At 26.0% G+C, this 20667-nt stretch overlaps 1 protein-coding gene across 1 annotated transcript in view; it reads right to left on the bottom strand.

Annotated features, from left to right (window-relative positions):
• Positions 1-8138, bottom strand: part of LOC117172862 (zinc finger protein 431-like) — a 27868-nt gene extending 19730 nt beyond the window's left edge. Inside the window, exons 1-4 of the mRNA XM_033361125.1 lie at positions 8034-8138; positions 7717-7900; positions 2148-2536; positions 187-986 (exon numbers count right to left, since the gene is read on the bottom strand). Coding sequence (XP_033217016.1) covers positions 187-986; positions 2148-2536; positions 7717-7879 — 1352 coding nt within the window. The 5' untranslated portion in view covers positions 7880-7900; positions 8034-8138. The remainder of the gene's footprint in view (positions 1-186; positions 987-2147; positions 2537-7716; positions 7901-8033) is intronic.
• Positions 8139-20667: the final 12529 nt, after the last annotated feature.

The raw sequence follows: 20667 nt of genomic DNA, 5'->3' as shown, positions 1-20667 counted from the left end.
ACTTGTGCCGGATCATTCAAAGATCATCTGTAAATGATCATTCAAAGATCAGGTGTACAGGATCATTCACCTTTACAGAATCATTCAAATATTACCTGTATTCAAAGACAACCTGTGCAGGATCATTCAAAGATTACCTGTACAGGAATTTTCAGCTGGGATCCCCTTCACTTATTTAATGAATACCTGAAGACACTGCCGCAGATGTCACAACAAAAATCCCTCAACTTCATATGAACCATCACATAATGATTGTAAAGTACTGACTCGGAAGCAAGAAACTTATCACATTTTTGACAATAACGAGCTTTAACACCAGCTTCATGGAACTGAAGATGAAACTTCAGTCTTGCCTCAGAAACGTGCTTCTTCTGACAAATTTCGCATTCGTAATTTAAGATTCTTTCATCGTGTAATTTACTAGGACTGTGTTCCGTAAAATGTTCCCTCCATTTTTCCGGACTTGGCGAATCTGTATCACAAAGGCTACAGGGATAATAATTCGATGAAGAATGAGAGGCTGAGTGAAGATAACATTTCCTCATCGTATAAAATTTCGCTTCACAAACACGACATTTTATTGGTTCAATCGTACTTGAAGAAACTTCACTGGCTTCGTTAGAATGATCTTTTTCTAAATTTTTGCTCAAATTTTTTGGGCCAACGGAGTCATCTTCTTGCACTGCATTCTCTTCTTCGCTCTCCTCAATCATCTCAAAATCATCCTCATTCAGGACTTTGTCATAGAGATTTTCAGGATCAAGAGCTTCAGTTTCGAAAGATTTTTTCGCTGGTGATGCAGAAATGAGCGATTTTGGAGGTCTCTTTTCAACAAGAGGTTCGGTTTTTTTTCCTGAAATTTTCTTTTTAGTTTTTAGAAAATTTGCTTCTGATTCGGAAACTGTTTTGTGAAAATTGTCAATTAGATCTAGTTTTTCAAGGCAAGGGAGGCAGATCTTCTTTGGAAAGGTGTCGGTCTTTTCGACCTGCAAATAAGGAAATTTATGAGATGATGATAATTTTCAAAACAAAAAAGAATTTTTAACCAAGGAAATAAATTTTTCATCAAAAAGATCATTTATTGACTAAAATCATGAATCTTACACTAAAAATTGAATTTCTAACCACATAGTTGAATTTTCAACCAGAAAAGTTTATTATTCAATACAAAAGTTCAATTTGAACTAAGGAAGATGACTTATCTGTCAAGAAATATGAATTTTCTATCCAAAATAGTTGCATTTTCGACCAAATAAAAAATACTTTTTTCTTTAATTGTAAAATTTTCAACCAAATTTTCAGGCCAAAAAAAGATAAATTTTTTAGTAGATATAATATTTTAATTTTCAACAAAGAGTTGAAATTTGATCAAAATAGCTGAATTGTTAACCAAATATTTGAATTTTCAACTAAATGGATTAATTTTCCAACAAAACAGGATTAAACTTTAATTGAAAGGTTTCAACCAAATTGTTGGATTCTCAAGCAAATAATACAAATATTTTTAAAAAAGTTGAATCTTTAACCGGAAATGTTTAATTTTCAACAATTTTTTTTTTAAATATGCTCTTTAAATTTAGAAAATTTTCTCCGGATTCTAATACTGTTTTGGGAAAATTGTGAATTAAATTTTCCTTGGAAAGATGTCGACCTCTTCAACCTACAAATAAAGAAATTTATGATACGAAAATGGGGCAGCTGCAAATTTGTAAATATTTTTTTTGCATCAAATAGTTCAAAATTTAACAAAAAAATATACATTTTCAACAAAAAATGGAATATGTCATTGTTCAGTAAAAAAATTAATTTTTAATAAAAAAAGAATCTTCAAAATCTTAAAATTGTTAACCAAAAGAAGACAATATTAACCAAAAAGATGAATATTCAATTGAAATCATGAATCTTCAACAACAAAATTAACGTTTAAGCAAATAGTTTAATTTTCGACTAAAAAGATAAACATATTTATATAAAGAAATATTTTTCCCAGAAATGCAGCATCAAACAATTTTTTAAATATACTACAAATTTCAAAATTGTATGCAGTATTACAGAAATATATTACGCCATTCTACGCCATTTTTTTCATTTTTTTTACTACGCCATTCAGATGATAATAATAAGTATAAAATATTTAATATAATTACTTTAATCGGTAAGTAGTTGTTTATTTTTTCTGCTATGCTTGTTTCTTTTGGAAGTAATCCAAAAATGAAGAACATTTCGTCACTTTGGCGGGCACAAAGTCGACAAAGGGGCGAGGAGATATCATTAGTGACAATTAATTTTTCAGATGTTTCAATCTTGTCATCTAATTCCTTGCCATCCAGAAACTGATATTCTTCCATTATTTCAATATTGTTCGAGTGTAGGTACTCTTTCAGGTAATTATTATCATTATTGTCAAGATTATTTACAAATTCTGTAATTGTAACTCCATCGTCTGGGAGTGTTTCCAAATTTGATAATTCAAGAAAATCAACTTGAGAGGCATTTGAATCTTCATTATCCAAAACTAACTTCCCTTCATCTATCCCTATCGATATTAATTAACTTTTAATCTAAAGTTATTGTAAACCTTTTAAATATTTGATTCTTTTAAATTCATTCGAATCCTTAGTAAAAATTTGCAAATGTTCAGGGAATGTCCTTTTATTAATTAAATAAACAATGAACTTAATTAAATTAGGGTTGGAAAAGAAAATTTATTAATACCAAGTAAGTCCTACAAGGGTATAATTTTATAATTTTTTTGGCTGAGAATTTATATTTTTTTAAATTATATTTTTTAAAATTGAAAATCCATATTTTTTGTTTGAAAATTCAACTATTTGGTAGAACATTGTTTGTTTTTTTTTTTGCATGGAAATTCAACATTTTGGCTAAATTTAATTTGTTTATTAAATAGAAATTTTTTTTTTTGTCGAAAATTTATGTATTTTGTTGAAATATTTTTATTTTTTAGATTCATTTTTTTGCGGTAAAACCTTCATGTATTTAGTGAAAAGATAATTTTTTTCGATTTTTTCTATGGTTAATCCATTTTGGTTGAAAATTGATCCCTTTTGGTTGAAAATTCATTTATTTCATTGGAATTTCGTCTTTTTGGTCAAAAATTAATTTTCTTGGATAAAAATTTATTTTTTTGGTCGAAAAAATTTATCTTCTTGATCGATATGCATTTTCGGGTAAGCAAGTTAATAATTTTTTAGGTCTATACCGGGTTTTGAGGTTCACATTATGTAATAAAAATTTCAAAATAAAAATGTTAACATCAGAAAACCGGTATAAGCCTCAACAAAATTTAATTAATTAATCATGTACGTTGAAAATTTATCTTGTAAGTTGAAAATTGATCCTTTTGTTTGAAAATTAATTTCTTTGGTTAAAAATTTAACTAGTTTGTTGAAGATTGATTTTTTGAATTCAAAAGTCATTAAATTAACTGAAAATTTAACTATTTCATTTTTTGTTTAAAATTCATCTTTTTTAGTTAAAAATTGCTCTCTTTGATTGAATATTTATTTATATTGTTGAAAATTTGTCTTTTTTTGGAAAAACGTAATCTTTTGAGTTGAAACTTCATTTTTTTGGTTAAAAAATCATCTTTTTTAGTAGAAAATTAATGTCTATTGTGGAGAACTCAATTATTTTGTAGAAAATTCATATTTTCGAGTTAAAACCCCGACTTTTTTTTATGAAAGATTAAATTTCTTATTGAAAATTCAATATATTGGATAAGATTTTTTTTTTATTAATCAAAAAATCTTTCTTGGTCTAAAATTCCACTATTTTGTTGAAAATTGCTCTTTTAGTTTAAAACTGTCTCTGTTTTGTTTGAGGATTCAACTTGTGTGTTAAAAATCCGTATTTTTTATTGAATTCAATTGTTTTTTATTGAAAATAAAAATATTTTTTGGTGGTAATATCAACTATTTCACTTTTCACAAGGAATTTTTTGTTTTTTGAACATTCATTTCATTGGTTTAAAATTAGACTATTTTGTTAAAATTTCCTTTTTTAATAAAAATTATTTATTTTTATTGGAAATTTAATTATTCCGTTTTTGATTCGAAATTTATCTTTCTGAATTGAAAACTCAACTATTTGGTAAAAATAATTTTTTGAACTTTGGTTATTCCGAAATTAGGATTGTGTAGCAACCCTGATAATTAATTAGTGAATAATAATTAATATTTATTCATTATTAATAAATAATTAATAATAATTCATTAATAATCAATAGTTAATAATTCAAATAAAATAGTAATTATTATTAATTATTATTAATTATACTCTGAGAATTTTTTATTTGAAAGTTATTATTTCGGAAGTGTTTCAAAATACGATAATTGAAGGAATTTTCAGGATTGTTGAAAAATAAATTTTCCTTGATCTTTTCCTTTCGATATTAATTAATTTTTAATCTAAAGTTATTGTAAAGCTTTGGAATATTTGATTTTTTAAATTTATTAATAATAAGTAAAAATTTGCACATTTTTTCTACAATAACATTCTTAAAGTGTTATTATTATTATTATTATTATTATTATGATTTATTACTGCTAATTATCAATATTAATTATTATTAATTATTAAAAATTATTATTCTTAAACAAATATTAGAATTTTTTAGTTATTTAAAACCACTGTAAAAGTGTGCAAATTTTGAAGAATCGATAATAATTCGATTAGATATTATTCTTTACGAATTTTTAATAAAAGCTGTTGAATATTTAAATTTGGTAATTAATAGAAAGCCTTATTAAAAATTTGCAAATAAGAAAACCCCTTTTAAATAATTATTTCTGGCAACTATTAATTATTATTATTGAATATTATAAATTATTCTTTAATACCAATTTAACTTTTTTATTAATTTAAAGTAAAAATAATTTTTTTTATCTTTTTCAAAAACCGCTTTTAAATAAGTATTATTGGATATTATTAATTATTATTAATAGTTAATATCAATTAATCTGAGAAAAATACAATCGCTAAGACAATAATAATTAATTAATAATAATTAACAATCATTTTATTATTAGTATTAATTTAATTTTTTTGATTAATTTCGAATCAAATTTCCCTTCATCTATCTCTATCGATATTAATTAATCTTTAATCTAAAGTTAGTGTAAACCTTTGAATATTTGATTTTTTAAATTGACTAATAATAAGTAAAAATTTGCAAATTTATTGTACAAAAACATTCTTAAAGTGTTATTATTATGATTAATTATTACTACTAATTATCAATGTTAATTATTATTAATTATGATAAATTACTATTCTTGAGCCAATAATAGAATTTGTTATTCATTTAAATCCACTGTAAAAATGTGCAAACTTTAAAGAATTAATAATGATAATTAATAATCATTATTTATTCTTTAAGAAGCTTTTGAACATTTGAATTTTTTGATTAAATTAAAGCCTTCGTAAAAATTTACAAATTTGTTTTTTTTTTAAACACTCTTAAAGAGTGGATATCATTATTGTTGTTATTGATTATTATAAATAATTCTTTCATGAATATTTTAAACTTCTTTGGTAGGTTCGAAGCCTTATTAAAAATTTGCAAATAAAAAAAACACTCTTAAATCATTATTTCTGGCTCATATTCATTATTATTATTAAATATTATAAATTATTCTTTAATGACAATTTGACTTTTTTTATTAATTTAAAGTCATAATAAAATTTTCTAATATTTTTCAAAAATCGCTTTTAAATCAGTATTATTGGCTATTATTAATTAATATCAACTAATCTAAAAAACCTTTTTTTTAAATATTAATAATAATTAACAATAATTTTATTATTATCAATTTGATTCTTTTGATTAATTTAGAATTCAGAGCCTTAGTAAAAATTTGTTCAAAAACACAATCTGGAAAAGTTATTATTATTGCTATTATTATTTATTATAAACTATTCTTACATAAATATTTAAAGAAATTTGGTTGAATCAAAACTTTAGTAAAAATTTGTCAATAAAAAAAACGCTCTTAAATCATTATTATTGGATATTATTAATTATTATTATTATTATTATTATTATTATTATTATACATGATTTTTCAATCATATTTGACTTTTTTATTAATATGAAATGATAATAAGAATTTTCGAATATTAAAAAAAAAACACTTTCCATTTATTATTATTAGCTATTATTAAGTATTATTATTATAATCAGTTATTATAAATTATTCTTCAATGAACATTTGAATTTTTTATTAATTTAAAGGGACGGTAGAAATCTGAAAATCTTTTTCCAAAAACATTCTTAAAAAAATATCATTAATAATAAATAATTATTCTTATTATTTAATATTATTAATTATTCTTCCATAAATATCTAAACTTTTAGGCTAATTCGAAGCCTTAGTAAAAATTTGTAAAAAAAAAACAACACTTTTTAGTCATTATTATCATTAATTATTATGAATTATTCTTAAATGAATATTTGACTTTTTTTTTACCAATTTACATTTATAATAAAAATTTTCCCATCTTTTCAAAACAAAATTTTTAAGGTTATATTTAACAATGAGTAATAATAATAATTATTATTAACTACTTGAATTTTGTAATTAATTTAAAACTTAGTACAAATTTTCGAATTTGCAAACAAAAAACACCCTAAAGAGTTATCATTATAATTTTTATTGTTCATTATTTAAAAATATTCTTCAATGACTAATTAAATTTTTTTGGTTGGTCGAAGTCTTGGTAAAAATTTTCAAATAAAAAAAAGTTTTAAATCTTTATTATTGGCTATTATTTACTATTATTGTCAATTATTCTTGAATGAATATTTAAATTTTTTAATTATATTGAAAATTTGTCAATCTTTCTCGAAATACCTTCTTAGAGAATTATTATTAATAATGAATACTAATAATTATTAGGAATTATTAGAAATTATTCTTAAGAAATTTTAAAGATAGTTTTTGAATAATTCCATTTTTTTAATCAAATTAAATTTATAGTAAAAAGTTGTAAATTTGTTTAAAAAAACACTTTCAAAGAGTTATCATTACTATTATTTTAATTTTTAATTATTAGAAATTATTATTTAAACAATTTGATCAAAACAGCGTTTGAATATTTGAATTTTGTAAATGATTTAAAGTTTTAGACAAAATTTTGCAAATTTCTTTTAAAAAACACTTTTAAAAAGCTATTTTAAAAATTTTTTTATTAATTACATATTACATACTTCCATAAATATTTTGCTTTTCTATTAAATAAAAAATCACCATAAAAATGATGAAATCTTTTAAAAAATCACTGTTAATTAATTATTAATGTCTTATTATTCATTATTATCATTATTATAAATTATTCTTTAATGAATATTTGAATTTTTTTATTAATTTAAAGCGATAGTAAGAATTTGAAAATTATTTTCAAGAAACATCCTTCATGCCATATTATTAATAATTAACAATAATAATAATAAATATTATTAATTATTAGAAATTATCCTATTAGATTTTTTAATAATAGTTTTTGAAAATTAAATTTTTCAAATTTATTCAGAGTCTTAATAAAAATGTGGAAATTTGTTTTCAAAAATAAATTTATTAATAATTAGTATTTACTATTATTAATCATTACCATTATTATAAATTGCTCGTAATGAATTATTAACAAAAAAAATTAAAGGATAATATATAGGTTAGAAATTTATAATTTCGTACATACCCGATAAAGACGAAATAATGTTGTAAAGAGTTTGATTAGCTTCAGGTGGATTTGCAAAATTGTTTTTTATTCCATTCTCAAGTTGCATTCGTTTGCAAGCATTTGCATCTTTTATAAGAATTTCAATTAATTCACCACTTGAATCTCTCATTGAAATATTCATGATTAAAATTAAATTGCAGATCTGAAAAATTAATTATTTTTCAATTGCATCAATTATTTTTATTTCTAGAATCAAAATAAAAATATAAATGTAAAATTTTGACTATTTTTATAGGCATTTATATTTACATAATTACGATTAAAAAATTAATTACCTGATATCCTTAGAGAAGGAAGGCACTTTTCATTTGTCCGAAAAGAATTCATTTTTCTAGATTTTTTAAAGCATATAATTAATAAATAAACAAAAGAATTCAGTGACAATTGACAGTCTGACATTTTGTGTATAAATTTTTATTTACTCTTCTTGTTGTTAATATGTGACTGCTTCCAATAGATGGCGCTGTGTGTTCTTTTTGCAACAGATAGCTGTCTTACCGACTGAAAATTACGATATTTAAGCGGCAAAATTATAAATCTTCAAATTTAATAAAATTGAAGTTTAATATTAATTAAAATCAAGAGTTAGGATGTAGGAATTTAGCTATCGCAAGTGGCGGGTCGACTTGTTCTAACAGGAACAAGATAAAAGGGTGTAAATAATACTGAGAAACTATATATAGAGATTTCTTTGTTGACAGCAAAATTATGTATTACAAGAAGGATTAATCAAAGAATTTTGGAATTTTGCTTGTTTAAAATAATACTTGTATTTAAGATATTGTAAGTTGTGGAAGAAATCTGAACAGGAAGTGACCAATGAGAGTTTCTGCAAGTTAAACTATCTTAATGGGTTTTAGTTTTGCGAATTGATGATTAAAACTTTGAGTTTAAGAATTGAAATTAGTTTGGGATTTCAATTTCATGGGTCGTTGATTTAAGAATTAAGTTTCATTATGTAGAGATATTCGAGTTGAGGATCGTTGAGTCAAAATAACCTATTTGGAGGCACCTTGTCGGCGGATGTCGAGTTGTTAGATTTATAAATGTGAAATTCCTGTACGTGCTTAATACTGATTTTTCTTATCCGTTTTCGTTGCCGCAACCGTCGTCGCTGCCATCATGGATATTAAAACCTGTCAAGGGAGGACCCGTAATTATCGCGTGGGCGGGTTTTTTGAGATTAAAAGCGGGATCTTAAGAAAGCTCATTGGCTACTTTCCTCGTCAGAAAAATCAAAAAGATCCTTCCTTCGGTGGCGACCGGTCGGTTTTGTCTTTGCTTTTGTAAAATTGTAGTTTTCAATTATTTTTGAAAAGAAGGATCTGACTATTGTAAATAAATTTGATTTGATAATTAAATACTGAATTAAATTGAACTTGGTGATTTTTATTTGTTTTTCTTTCGAATTTAAAATTGAATTTTAACGAGTTTAGCTACACTCAAGTAGTAGAGTTTCATCACAGAGGAATTGAGGTTCTAACCTCTTCAAGCGGTGTGAGAGGAGAGGTCAACGTTGGTGGATGCAGAGTCCATTACGGAAGTACAATTTTCAAATTTTGGCGCGCTTTAGGAGGAAGGGGTGTCACATTTTTTAAATATTGGAATTGCAAAAAAATAGGAAAAGTTTGTTTTCAAAATTTAATATTGTAACATTAAATATATGTTTAAATTGATAATTGATAAAGTTTCTTCATTTCTATTTTTATGGCAAAAGATTTGGTGCTGTTTTAACATGCAAAATAATTCAAATTTTGCTTTTCATGGCTTATAATTTAACTAATAAATAAACGAAATAATTAAGTAACAATTTGATGTATCATCAGATATATAGTTTTCTACGTTATTGATGAATTTCAGTAAATTCCGAGAGATGGCGCTGCTTGTTTCATTTTTAAATATTCGAATTACAAAAACAAGAAAAAATAAAAATAAAGTTACTTAATTAATATTGTCATCGTAAAAGATGGGATGCTATCTTTAAATTTTTTAATTAATCCAAATTCTATTTTTTCATGGGTTACAATTTAATTAATAAATCAACCAAATAATTCAGTGACTGTGACAGTGTGACGTACCCTTTCAGGGTGTCACAATTTAGAGTTCTGAGCCTGTTATATTACTTTGTGAACGCTAACGAGAATGAGAATATTACCGACAATAGAACTGAGAAATAAATTCTCTGAGAATTTATAAAAATCACAGGATTTATTTGATTTAATAGAAAATTGAGTTTTTTCGCTAACTTTTCGGTTGAAAATTCACCACTTATTTTGAAATTTTGTATTTTTTATTTTAAAGTTTACCTGGTTTAGCAGAAATTAAATCTTTTTTTGATAAAAATGCAACTGTTTGGTTAGAAATTAAGCTATTAAACTATTTTCTAGAAAGCGTAACTATTTCGTAGAAAATTTACTCTTTGTTTAAAATTTATATTTTGGTGTTGAAAAATGAACTGAAATATTTTCTAGATGAAAGTTCCGCTTATAAAAAAAAATGGTTTTTTATCACAAATTCATCTGTTTTAGTACAAAATTGATCTTTTTTGGATAAAAATGCAACTATTTGGTAGAGAATTTAACTATTTTGTTAAAAATTAATTGTTTTTGTTTGAAAAAATTCGTCTTTTTGGGTTGAAAATTCAATTTTTTTCGAAGAAACTTATTTTTTGTTACAAAAATTCAATTTTTGATGTTACTGAGTTAACTGGAATCTTTTTTGTATAAAAACTCAACTTTTTTTATAATAGAAAATTCTTCTGCTTTAAGATAAATTTTATATTTTTTAGTAAAAATGCAACCATTTGCTAGAAAAATCAAGAATTTTGTTAAAGTCATCCTTTTTGGTTAAAAATTCATCTTTTTGGATTGAAAATTCAATTTTTTTGGTAGAAAATGATTTCTTGTAACAAAATTCATAGTTTGATCGTGAAAACTCGACTAAAATCTTTTTCAACAGAAAATTCAATTATTTTTTTTGAAAATTTATCTTGTTGATTTAAAACTTCATCTGTTATAGAAAACGTTTCATTTTTGTATGAAATTGCAACTTTTGGGTTAAAAATCGTTCTTCTTGTCTTGATAATTCAACTATTTTATTTAAATTTTTTCATTGTGAATTTTTTTTCATTGAAGGCTTATGTGTGGTTGAAAATTTAACTATTTAGTGGAAAATACTTCTTTTTTTGGTTTAGAATTTATTTTTTAACAGGAAATGGAACTTTTGCATTTTTTAAGATTTATATTTTTTATTTAAAAATTCGCTTTTTTTGTAATGACTTTTTGGTTTTAAATTTCCTTTGTTTTTTGCGTAAAAATGCACCGGTTTCGTGGAAAATTAATTTTTTGTTGAATAGTCATATTTTTTGTTTAAAAATTGCATTTTTGTAAAGAATATTTGTCTTTTGGTTTTGAAGGTTCAATAATTTAGATAAACCTATATTTATTTTTTGAGTGAAAAATCTTTATTTGTTGGAAATTCGTCTTTTTTTGTTTAAAATTCTTTTCTTTTGTTGTATAAACTGCATTCCTTTTTTGATTAAAATATACATTATGACACTTTTTTGTTGACAATTTGTATTTTTTGTTTGAATATTCAACTATTATTGTTAAAAATTCAATTATTTTGCTGAAAAATCCAGTATTTTGTTAAAGAGTTATCTTTTAAAGTAGAAAAAACTTTTTTTTGTTTGAAATAAATTATACGTTTGAAAATTTTTAATTTGTTTATAAAACACTGTAATTCCTGAATATGTCTGAGCTAGAAAATAATTTATGTTCAACCGTTGATATAAGCTGAACAATAAAAATATTGTTAAAAATCATAAATTCTCATAAATTCTGTCATATTCTCGGTTATATAACCTGAACTTAAATTCTTGAGAATTTAAGAACTCTAATTCTCAGTTATATAGTTTTCTACCTTATTGACAAATTTTAGTCGATTCCGAGAGATGGCGCTACTTGTTTCACTTTTAAATATTTGAATTACAGGCAAAGAAAAAAATAGAAATAAAGTTACTCAATTAATATTGTCATTGCAAAAGATTTGATGCTATTTTAATATTTAAATTAATTCAAATTCTGATTTTCCATGGCTAACAATTTAATTAATAAATCAACAAAATAAATAAAGTTACGTAATTTATATTGTCATTGTAAAGGATTTGATATTATTTTAATATTTAAAATAATTCAAATTTTTATTTTTTATGGCCTATAATTAATAAATGATTGAGTTCTTAAATGCTCGAGGATTAAGATTCGGATGATGTAGCGGAGAATATGATAGCATTTAAGAAAATTTAAACGAATTTGTGATTTTTCACAATATTGTTATTGTGTTTTTATTTACATATAAGTTATTTACTTACATAAATATATAATTACAAATAAAAAAGTACAGAGAAGAAGTTTTACTGTTAAAATATTAAATTTTTGTATTGTGAACTATCTAAATTTGAATGTGCCGCCAATTTATCGAAAATTGAGTTGGAATTTACTTTACTACTTTACTTAATTTCTATGGGTAATGTTAAATATTTGATGTTATTTTAATATCTAAAATAATTCAAATTTTGATTTTTTATGTAAAAATGATAAATATATCAAATATAAGAAAAATATAAAATTATAAATACAAATTATTTATAAATAAAAAAATGGAAAAGAAGGGAAAGGAGTTAAAGAAAGGTGAGAAATATATGAAATATTCAATTTCTTAATAGAAGATTTATTGTTCCCTTTGTTTGCACACATTTTTTTTTATATCTGAAATACAAAAATGTGATGCATCACGAAAGACACACAAAATTTATCTTCGCAAAAAAAGTTTTTTTCTCGATAAATACGGTTTTATAATTTTTTTTTTGATATTGAAGAACGTATCATACACACAAAGCCACACACAAGTTATCAAGTATAAATCAAGATACAAAACTCATTTAAAATTTCAATCGAAGATTGTATCAACTTTTTTTATTTTTGTCCAAAAGGTTTTTTTCGCATCTTGATTTTTTGAAGTACACAAATAAATAGGCGAATAAATAAGTTATAATAATAATAATAATAAATTAGTAATTATGAATAATCGGTTAATAAATAGTAGATATATAAACACTATAGTTGCTGTTGTGTATAAATAATTATGCCGCAGAGTATACATTTGATGAAAACCTATTGTAAAATCGATAATTATATTTAAATAGTATAAATTATAATTACGAAATATATCGCGATATATTTTACCTATTTTTATAGACTAGGAACTCGTGAACTGAGATCCGGCACCCTACTAAGTTTTTCGAAAATAAATCTATATCATTAAAATTACCTTTTATATAATATAATATATTAATTATTATAATTTAATTCGATAAAACTTTTCAGGTCTGTGTTCACGGGCTTTCTGACTAGAATCCACTCGTCTTGTATATATTTTGAAATATATATTATTCTTTATTATAGTAAATAATAAATTAATATATTGTGTTGAATTCATGTTTATATATTACTGCATTAAGAGATCAATTGAAAAATTTTAAATTAATTAAAAATTATAATTTTGAATAATATATGCACAAGTGTTCAAATCGTGCAGAAATTATTCAAAATATGCAAAAGAAATTAAACTAGTTTTCAAAATTCATTATATGAAAGACGGTTGGCCTGATGAAATAAAACCTAGTGACTAAAATTATAATAATTAAAATTAATTAATCGAAGTAGAGCATTGTACAGAAAGAAAAATTATTGATAATTTTGTTAATTCCATATTTTATTAGAGGCACTTTGTGCATATTTCTAAATATTAAAAAAAAAACTTTTTTCTGTATGTTAATGTTCTTCTAATTAATTAGTGACTGTAATTATTTTAATACTACTCAATACTGACATTTGTCCCGTTTGGAGAATCAATTCTAATTGCTTATACTAATTACTAAAAAAGGTGAAAGATCGCACACTTAACGAATAATTGTTGATTAAATAAATGAGATTAAATATATTATAATTCTAAGATTATAAAAAATCTTACTACGGACCGTTGTATCTTAAATGATAGAATACTTAATCGGTTTACCTAATTATTTCTTAATTATGGCATCGCATCCACGGGCAGTGTATGCTAGTTTTAAAACCTAAGTTTTACGACATATCGAAGTTCTCTAAGAGTTCTTAGTCATAGAAGCGAAATTGCATTTAAAAGTGGCCTGCATGTATTTTACACAAAAAATGTTTTCTTCAAATCCATGAATTTTAGTGACTAAAATAAAAAAAGTGACTCGAATAAAGAAAAACTGTTTTATTCCTCTTTGGATTGTTTTTATGAATCTTTGGATTTTTTTTTTATATTTGGATTTTTATATATCTTAGGATTTTCATATACTTTGGATTAGTTTTAATGACTAGAATGTAACCTGTAAACTATAAACTAATGACTAGAACTTTATTGCGAAAGATCTTATTTCTGACTTAATTGTTTATTTTAAAATTTGATACAAACTCTCACTAATTAATTAATTTTCTTCAGGACAAGAAATATGACTAGAATGGAATGTCTTTGTATGAAATTCTTTGGTTCTTAAAACACAATTTATACTTAGCGTGTAATTTTCATAATTATGAGATCTTAATTAAAAGTAAGCTTTGTACTATCGTTTCCATTTTAATTTTTGCACCGTTTCAACTTCTAGTAACTATTACTTTGAATCAGTTTTTGGAAAACAATGACATTTTTGGTGAATTTTTGTTCAATATAATTTTCATAAAAATCGATTGAATTTTGACGAAATCATCAGGTAAAGTATATTACATTACAAGAGAAACAGTGCAAATTATACAAAATAATGACTAGATGTATAGATTTTTTTCTCTAATGACCAGAAATCGTGACTGTATTTTACTGGCTATTTTAAATATATATGTTACCTCTATTATGGATACTATTTTGACTAGAAATATTCTTTGCAGATAAGTGACTAGATCTTGCTTAATTCTTTGATATACTATTGTACAGCTTAAATTACAAATTTTTCTTTTTTAAAGACTATAGAGGGACTAGATTCGTTTATAATGACTAGAAACTTATAACTTCAATTTTGAAATTAAAATTAAATAGTAAAATTAAACAGTAACTTAAAAATAATCTCACTAGAAACTGGCCTTAAAAACTAAAACTTTTGTAAGTCGACGAGTCTCGATATCGGTCCTAAGGTTAGAATTTTCTGATAAAAAAATAATACATTTTTTGAAATAAATTTATTTTATTTTATTCGGATTGGTAAGTTCAGAACAATTAAAATTTAGGTTTTAAATTGAAATTAGTATCTGATCTGAATAGGATGGAAAATATAGCATTTTTATTGTAATTTTAAACATTTTTTGTTGTTTTTGATGGACTAGATTTAGAAAGTGGACTAGATTGACAAATTTTACTTATCATAGGTGACTAGATCGACCAATTTAATTAGAAATTGACGAATTTGCCTGATCAAATTGACCAGAATTTTAAATTTATATTACAAAATTGACTAGATTTGTAAATTTGACAGTGTCGAATTTGGGTTATCAAAATGACTAGAAGATCAATTTAAATTACAAAGATGACTGACAAATTAGACATTGAGGATTTGGCTTATCAAAATGACTAGATCTCGAATTTCAAATACAAAGTTGACTAGAATCGTAAATATGACATTGTCTGATTTGGGTTAACAAATTGACTAGATGATCAATTTAAAGTACAAAGATGACTGACAAATTTGACATCGATCAATTTGGCTTACCAAAGTCGAATTTGGCTCATTAAATTGACTAGATCATAAATTAGAATAAAAAAATTTACGTAATTTTGGTTTACAAAGTTGACTTGACTGAGAAATTGGACATTGTCGAATTTGGGTTATCAAATTGACTAGAAGATCAATTTAAATTACAAAGACGACTGACGAATTTGATCAAATTGACTAGATCTCAAATTTAAATTACAAAGTTGACTAGATTTACAAATTTGACATTTTTGAATATGGGTTATTAAATTGACTCGATGATCAATTAAAATGACAAAGATGACTGACAAATTTGACATTGACGAATTAGGCTTACTAATTATTGACAATATATTAAATTTCAATTAAAAAGTTGACTTAAAATAAGAAATTTGGTTTGGCTTAGAAAGTTGACTGACAAATTTTACATTGAAGAATCTGGCTTATCAAATTGACTAGACCTTAAATTTGTTCACAGATTGAACTTGATCAAAACATTTGACATTGAAGAATTTGGCTTATAAAATTGAGTAGATTCTAAATTTGACTTACACAGTTGACTAGATTGACAATTTTGACTTTTCAAAGTTATGCACTGATAAAAATAAGATCTAAATTCACCTGTTTGGTTTAAACTGAAGATGCTCTATCTGTTGTTTTGGATGTCATCAGAGTTGATTCCTCAAAACCAAGAATTGATCTAATTCAGTTGAAGGTTGACAGAACTCCAGAAGAAAAATTTAATCTTGATGGTTCTCCTTGATAACTGGCATTTCTCATAAAAATGAAGAATTGGCTCAAAGACTGACAAACCTCAGTAGAAAGCATTCAGCTTGATCCACATTGATTACTTAGATGTCATCACAATTAAGTTGATTGATACAGTTGTCATCAGATCTCACCAATCAGAAGAAAATGGTCCTTCACAATTCCAGGTGAAAGAAACAGAAATCTTGAAACTTTCAGGAACTCCATAAAGACAGAGAAAGAGAGCGTCGACTTAACCAATTCTGATCATTACTTGTACTCTGTGTATCAGTACTCTATTTCTCTCTTTTTCCAAATTATATACATATCATACAAAATCTTCCTCCATACACCAAAATCTGTAGTTGTCAGGTGATCCAAGAACTAATTCAATCAGAAAAGTTTCTCCAGCTGTCTTCCAATCAGAATAAGATTCTGATCTGATGACCAGAGTTGGTGTGATGAAACCGAAGACCAAAGTTCACGTGCTGAGAATTTGGTTGGCAGATTTGGTTTTTCGGATGGAATTTATGTATTCGATGAGATCACTGAGAAGTTGCTTTCCAAGACTATTGGCATGATTTTGATTAGCGTGATGCAGTGAGTAGGAATAAGAAGAGGTGGAGGAGGAAGATACCCCGTGACCTCGAGAGGGTCATCTCAACCCTCTGAGGTCCTTGAAGGACCACGCAGGATCACGCAAGCGCACAGTTGCTCGCCTGGTTGCAGACTAACCCTAATTTGAGGTCCTCGTCGGAAGTTGGCACGCGCTCATCCCCACTTCGCGGTTTGATGCTTCAGCTGCATTGGCGGTCACGCCTCCAAGGTGCGCGCGCAGCGTGCTTGCCTGACTTGTTCTGCGATTCGTGGACAATGGGGGTGCTGTTACCCCCACATGTCAATTGTGGTGCAGTGAGGTGCGCAACACTCACTGAATGCCTACTATAGTGATATATGTATAGGATGGTAGTATCCGTAGTACTCAAACCGGTACAGGCAATGAATTGAAAAATACACTGACGCTCTTCTATGGTGATATGCATAAGTGCGTTATATACACATATACGCATACACATAATGATTACAGAGAGATACGAAGAACTGATGCGGGAATTTGAATTGAATTTGACATGTGGCAAAAATTAGATTATGTATGATGAGGATTTCGATGAAAGTGATCTGGATTTGCAGAGTGAAACAAGTTAGGGTGATTTTTAACTATAATCGGGGTAATTTCGTACCAGTTTGGGTTTGAAGTAAAATATGAGAACATTTATGTTTACTTTGAATTGTTAATAGGAATTTATGTTGAAATGCATATAATTCCGATGAATTTAATTAAATGAATTGGAATTTCGTGAAATTAGACGCGTTTAAAATTACTTAGTCTGTAAGTTGGATTATCAAATTGACAAAATTGATTGTTACAAATAATTTTAGCAAAGAAATTAAAGTCTAATGAATGACAAAATAGTTGAGGTCATAATATTTTGTTTAGATCTAGTAAGTAGTAGAAATCAAGAAATTTCAATCAAATGCAATAAAATTGAATGAATTTCAAGGACATTCAAAGAAATTCAATTGGATTCAATAAATTTCGACGGAATATAATAGAATTAATTGAAATTAAATTCTGTGAAATCCCATAAAATTATTTGAAATTAAAAAATGCAATCTAACGTGATACATATTTTAATAGAGTCGAATTTAACTTGAGTGAGTTCGATGAAATTCAATAATCAAATTTGATTGAATTTAATAAAATAAAATTTAATGTAATTCATTAACATTTCGTTAAATTTAAGATATTTTTAGAGAATTCAAAGAAATTCAGTTATTTGTATTTTAATTGGAGCGAATTAGATTTAAAAGGAATACCACGAAATTCAGTGGAATTCATTTAAATTTAATCAAATTCGATTAAATCCAATAAAATTCTTTGGAATTAAACACATGCAATGGAATTCGATATATTTCTAAACAGCTATGTTAAATTTAATTGAGATCGATGAAATGCAATAATTAAACTCGATTGAATTTAATAAAATTCCATTATATTCAATGGAATTATTTGAAATGTATTCAGTGAAATTCGAATTCAAAATAAATCAATAGAATTGAATATATTTCAAAAAGTGGGACGATGGTCGTGCGGGCTAAAGCGTAGGCTTTGGACCCACTCCTTCGGCTTGCGGGTTCGATTCCTGCCTCGGACTCTGGAAGTCTCGGCGGCGGTCCATGTGGTGAACACTAGCCTAGCAAGGGAAGTCGTTCATCTCCGGAGAGTCGTGGAACCGGTACCTCTAGAGAAAAAGGTTTTCTCTAAGTACTTAAAGCTGATGCTCTTGGTGGCTCGGAACCCACCTTAAACTGTAGGTGGGGGTTCCCCTTCCTTCCACTACAAAGTAAGTGTGTGTGGGGGGGGGGGGTGTAAAGGAACAGAGAAGAAGGTGCAAGAAAAATGTTAAACCCTCAGGGGACACATTATAGAAGCTTCCATTCCAGAATAGATATCAACTTAATGCAATGAAATTCGACTAAGCATCAAAGAATATAATTTCAAGAATTTAAAGGATTTGAATAAATTCGACAAAATTCTATGTATTTCAACGGAAGTGAATAAAATTGAGGAAATTGAATAAAATTGAATGAAATGAAATATATAATTAATTGGAATTAAAAAAGAAATTAATAGCATTTGAATAGAATTCAACGGAATTTCATGCTAGTTGACAGATTAAAATAAATTCTAATAAATTTAGATTTTGATTTATTTCAATAGAGTCGAACACATTCAGGAGGATTCCACGAAATCCAATGGAATTGAATTAAATTCAATAAAATTCGATGCAATCCAATAATCTTCAATGGAATTAAATAAATACAATGAAATTCGACATACAGTGAAACTCTTGTATAGCGCCGATTTTGGGACTGACAGTGAATGGAAACTAACTCATTATATCCCGCTCCGGTTTTGTTTGTTCTCTCCTGAGTGACAACCGCAGACTCCGCGCAGCGCCTGTTACACCTACTTTCGGCGCATCTTCATTCTCGGAAGGACTATAGAAGGGAGGGCTATTGAAGGGTTTCACTGTATTTGAATATGAATCGAATCAAATTAAAATAAATTCGATGGAATTCAACCAAAATCTAATGGATTTAAAGAAAATCCATTATATATTTAATAGAATTTAACTAAATTCCTGGAAATAAAATCGTCACGAAACTCAAGGAAATTCAAGGTAATTCTACAGAATGCAGCGGGTTTAAATTGATTAATGAATTTTTCTAATAATAATAAATTGCATAAATATACTATTTCATTTAAATGATTTAATTACATTCAATTTCCTTGCATTTAATTTGATTACATGGAATTTAATTGAATATGATTAAATTCAACTGAATTTGCTCGAAGTTCATGGGATTAATTAAATTCTACCGAATGTCATGCAATCCTTGAATTTAGTTAGCTTCCCTTGAAACACACAAAATTATATAGAATTGAATTTAATTAATGGAAATCTTGTGAATTTCATTAAATTTCGCTGAAATACATCAAATTATTCGGTTGAATTTCATTTAATCCTTTTGTATTTAATTTGATTCTTAAAAATACATTGTACTCCGTAGAATTTTGTTGAATTTAAATAATTCCATTGAATTGCATTGCATTTAATTTTCTTGAAATTCGCGGAATTTCATTTATTTAATTAAATTGCCTTCAAATAAATTATAATTACCAGTTTGATTTCAACTCAGTACACAGAGAAAAAAGTTCAGTGGCTCCCATCCTTGCAAGGGTTAGAGCTACTAAACGGAATAGTAAATTATGGACGGGCCATCTACTGAACGTGTGTTTAGTCAATTCCACTAGTCGCACGCTGTCGCACGTACAATTCCTGTTCAGTAGAACATACTGAAGATGAATGTGTTCTACTGAACAAGAATCGTACATGCGATTGCGTGCGCAGTAGATGCTACTCTTCAGTGATTAGTAAAATCGCGCCTAAAATTATAAAAAAGAATCTTTAAAAATATACACGGTAAAAAAAATTGAGCTGTTACAGGGATATTATTCCTTATTATAGCTAAACATTTAGTTTAAAACGAACGAAGGAATTTAGAAAGATCCCTGGATCAGCGAAAATGAATATCTTTGACCATTTTCCATATACCAGGGATATCTTATAGTCAAACCCTTAATAAGTATAGCTATAATAGGAATATTAAGAATAGGTGTCTGAAGCAATTATCGGAAGAGCGCCGGTGCATTATGGGAGCAGCGAAACAAAATAGCGACGGTCTAATCGGGAGCAGTGACAGTTGAGATTTACTTTGGACAATTAAACGCTTTTTACCACTTAAAATGTGCGCGAATGTTAATATTAAAT

The sequence above is a fragment of the Belonocnema kinseyi genome, chromosome 5, assembly GCF_010883055.1.
Source record: "Belonocnema kinseyi isolate 2016_QV_RU_SX_M_011 chromosome 5, B_treatae_v1, whole genome shotgun sequence".
Lineage (NCBI taxonomy): Eukaryota > Metazoa > Arthropoda > Insecta > Hymenoptera > Cynipidae > Belonocnema > Belonocnema kinseyi.
The sequence above is the reverse complement of the archived record's forward strand: the minus strand, read 5'-3'. Positions and strand labels throughout refer to the sequence as shown.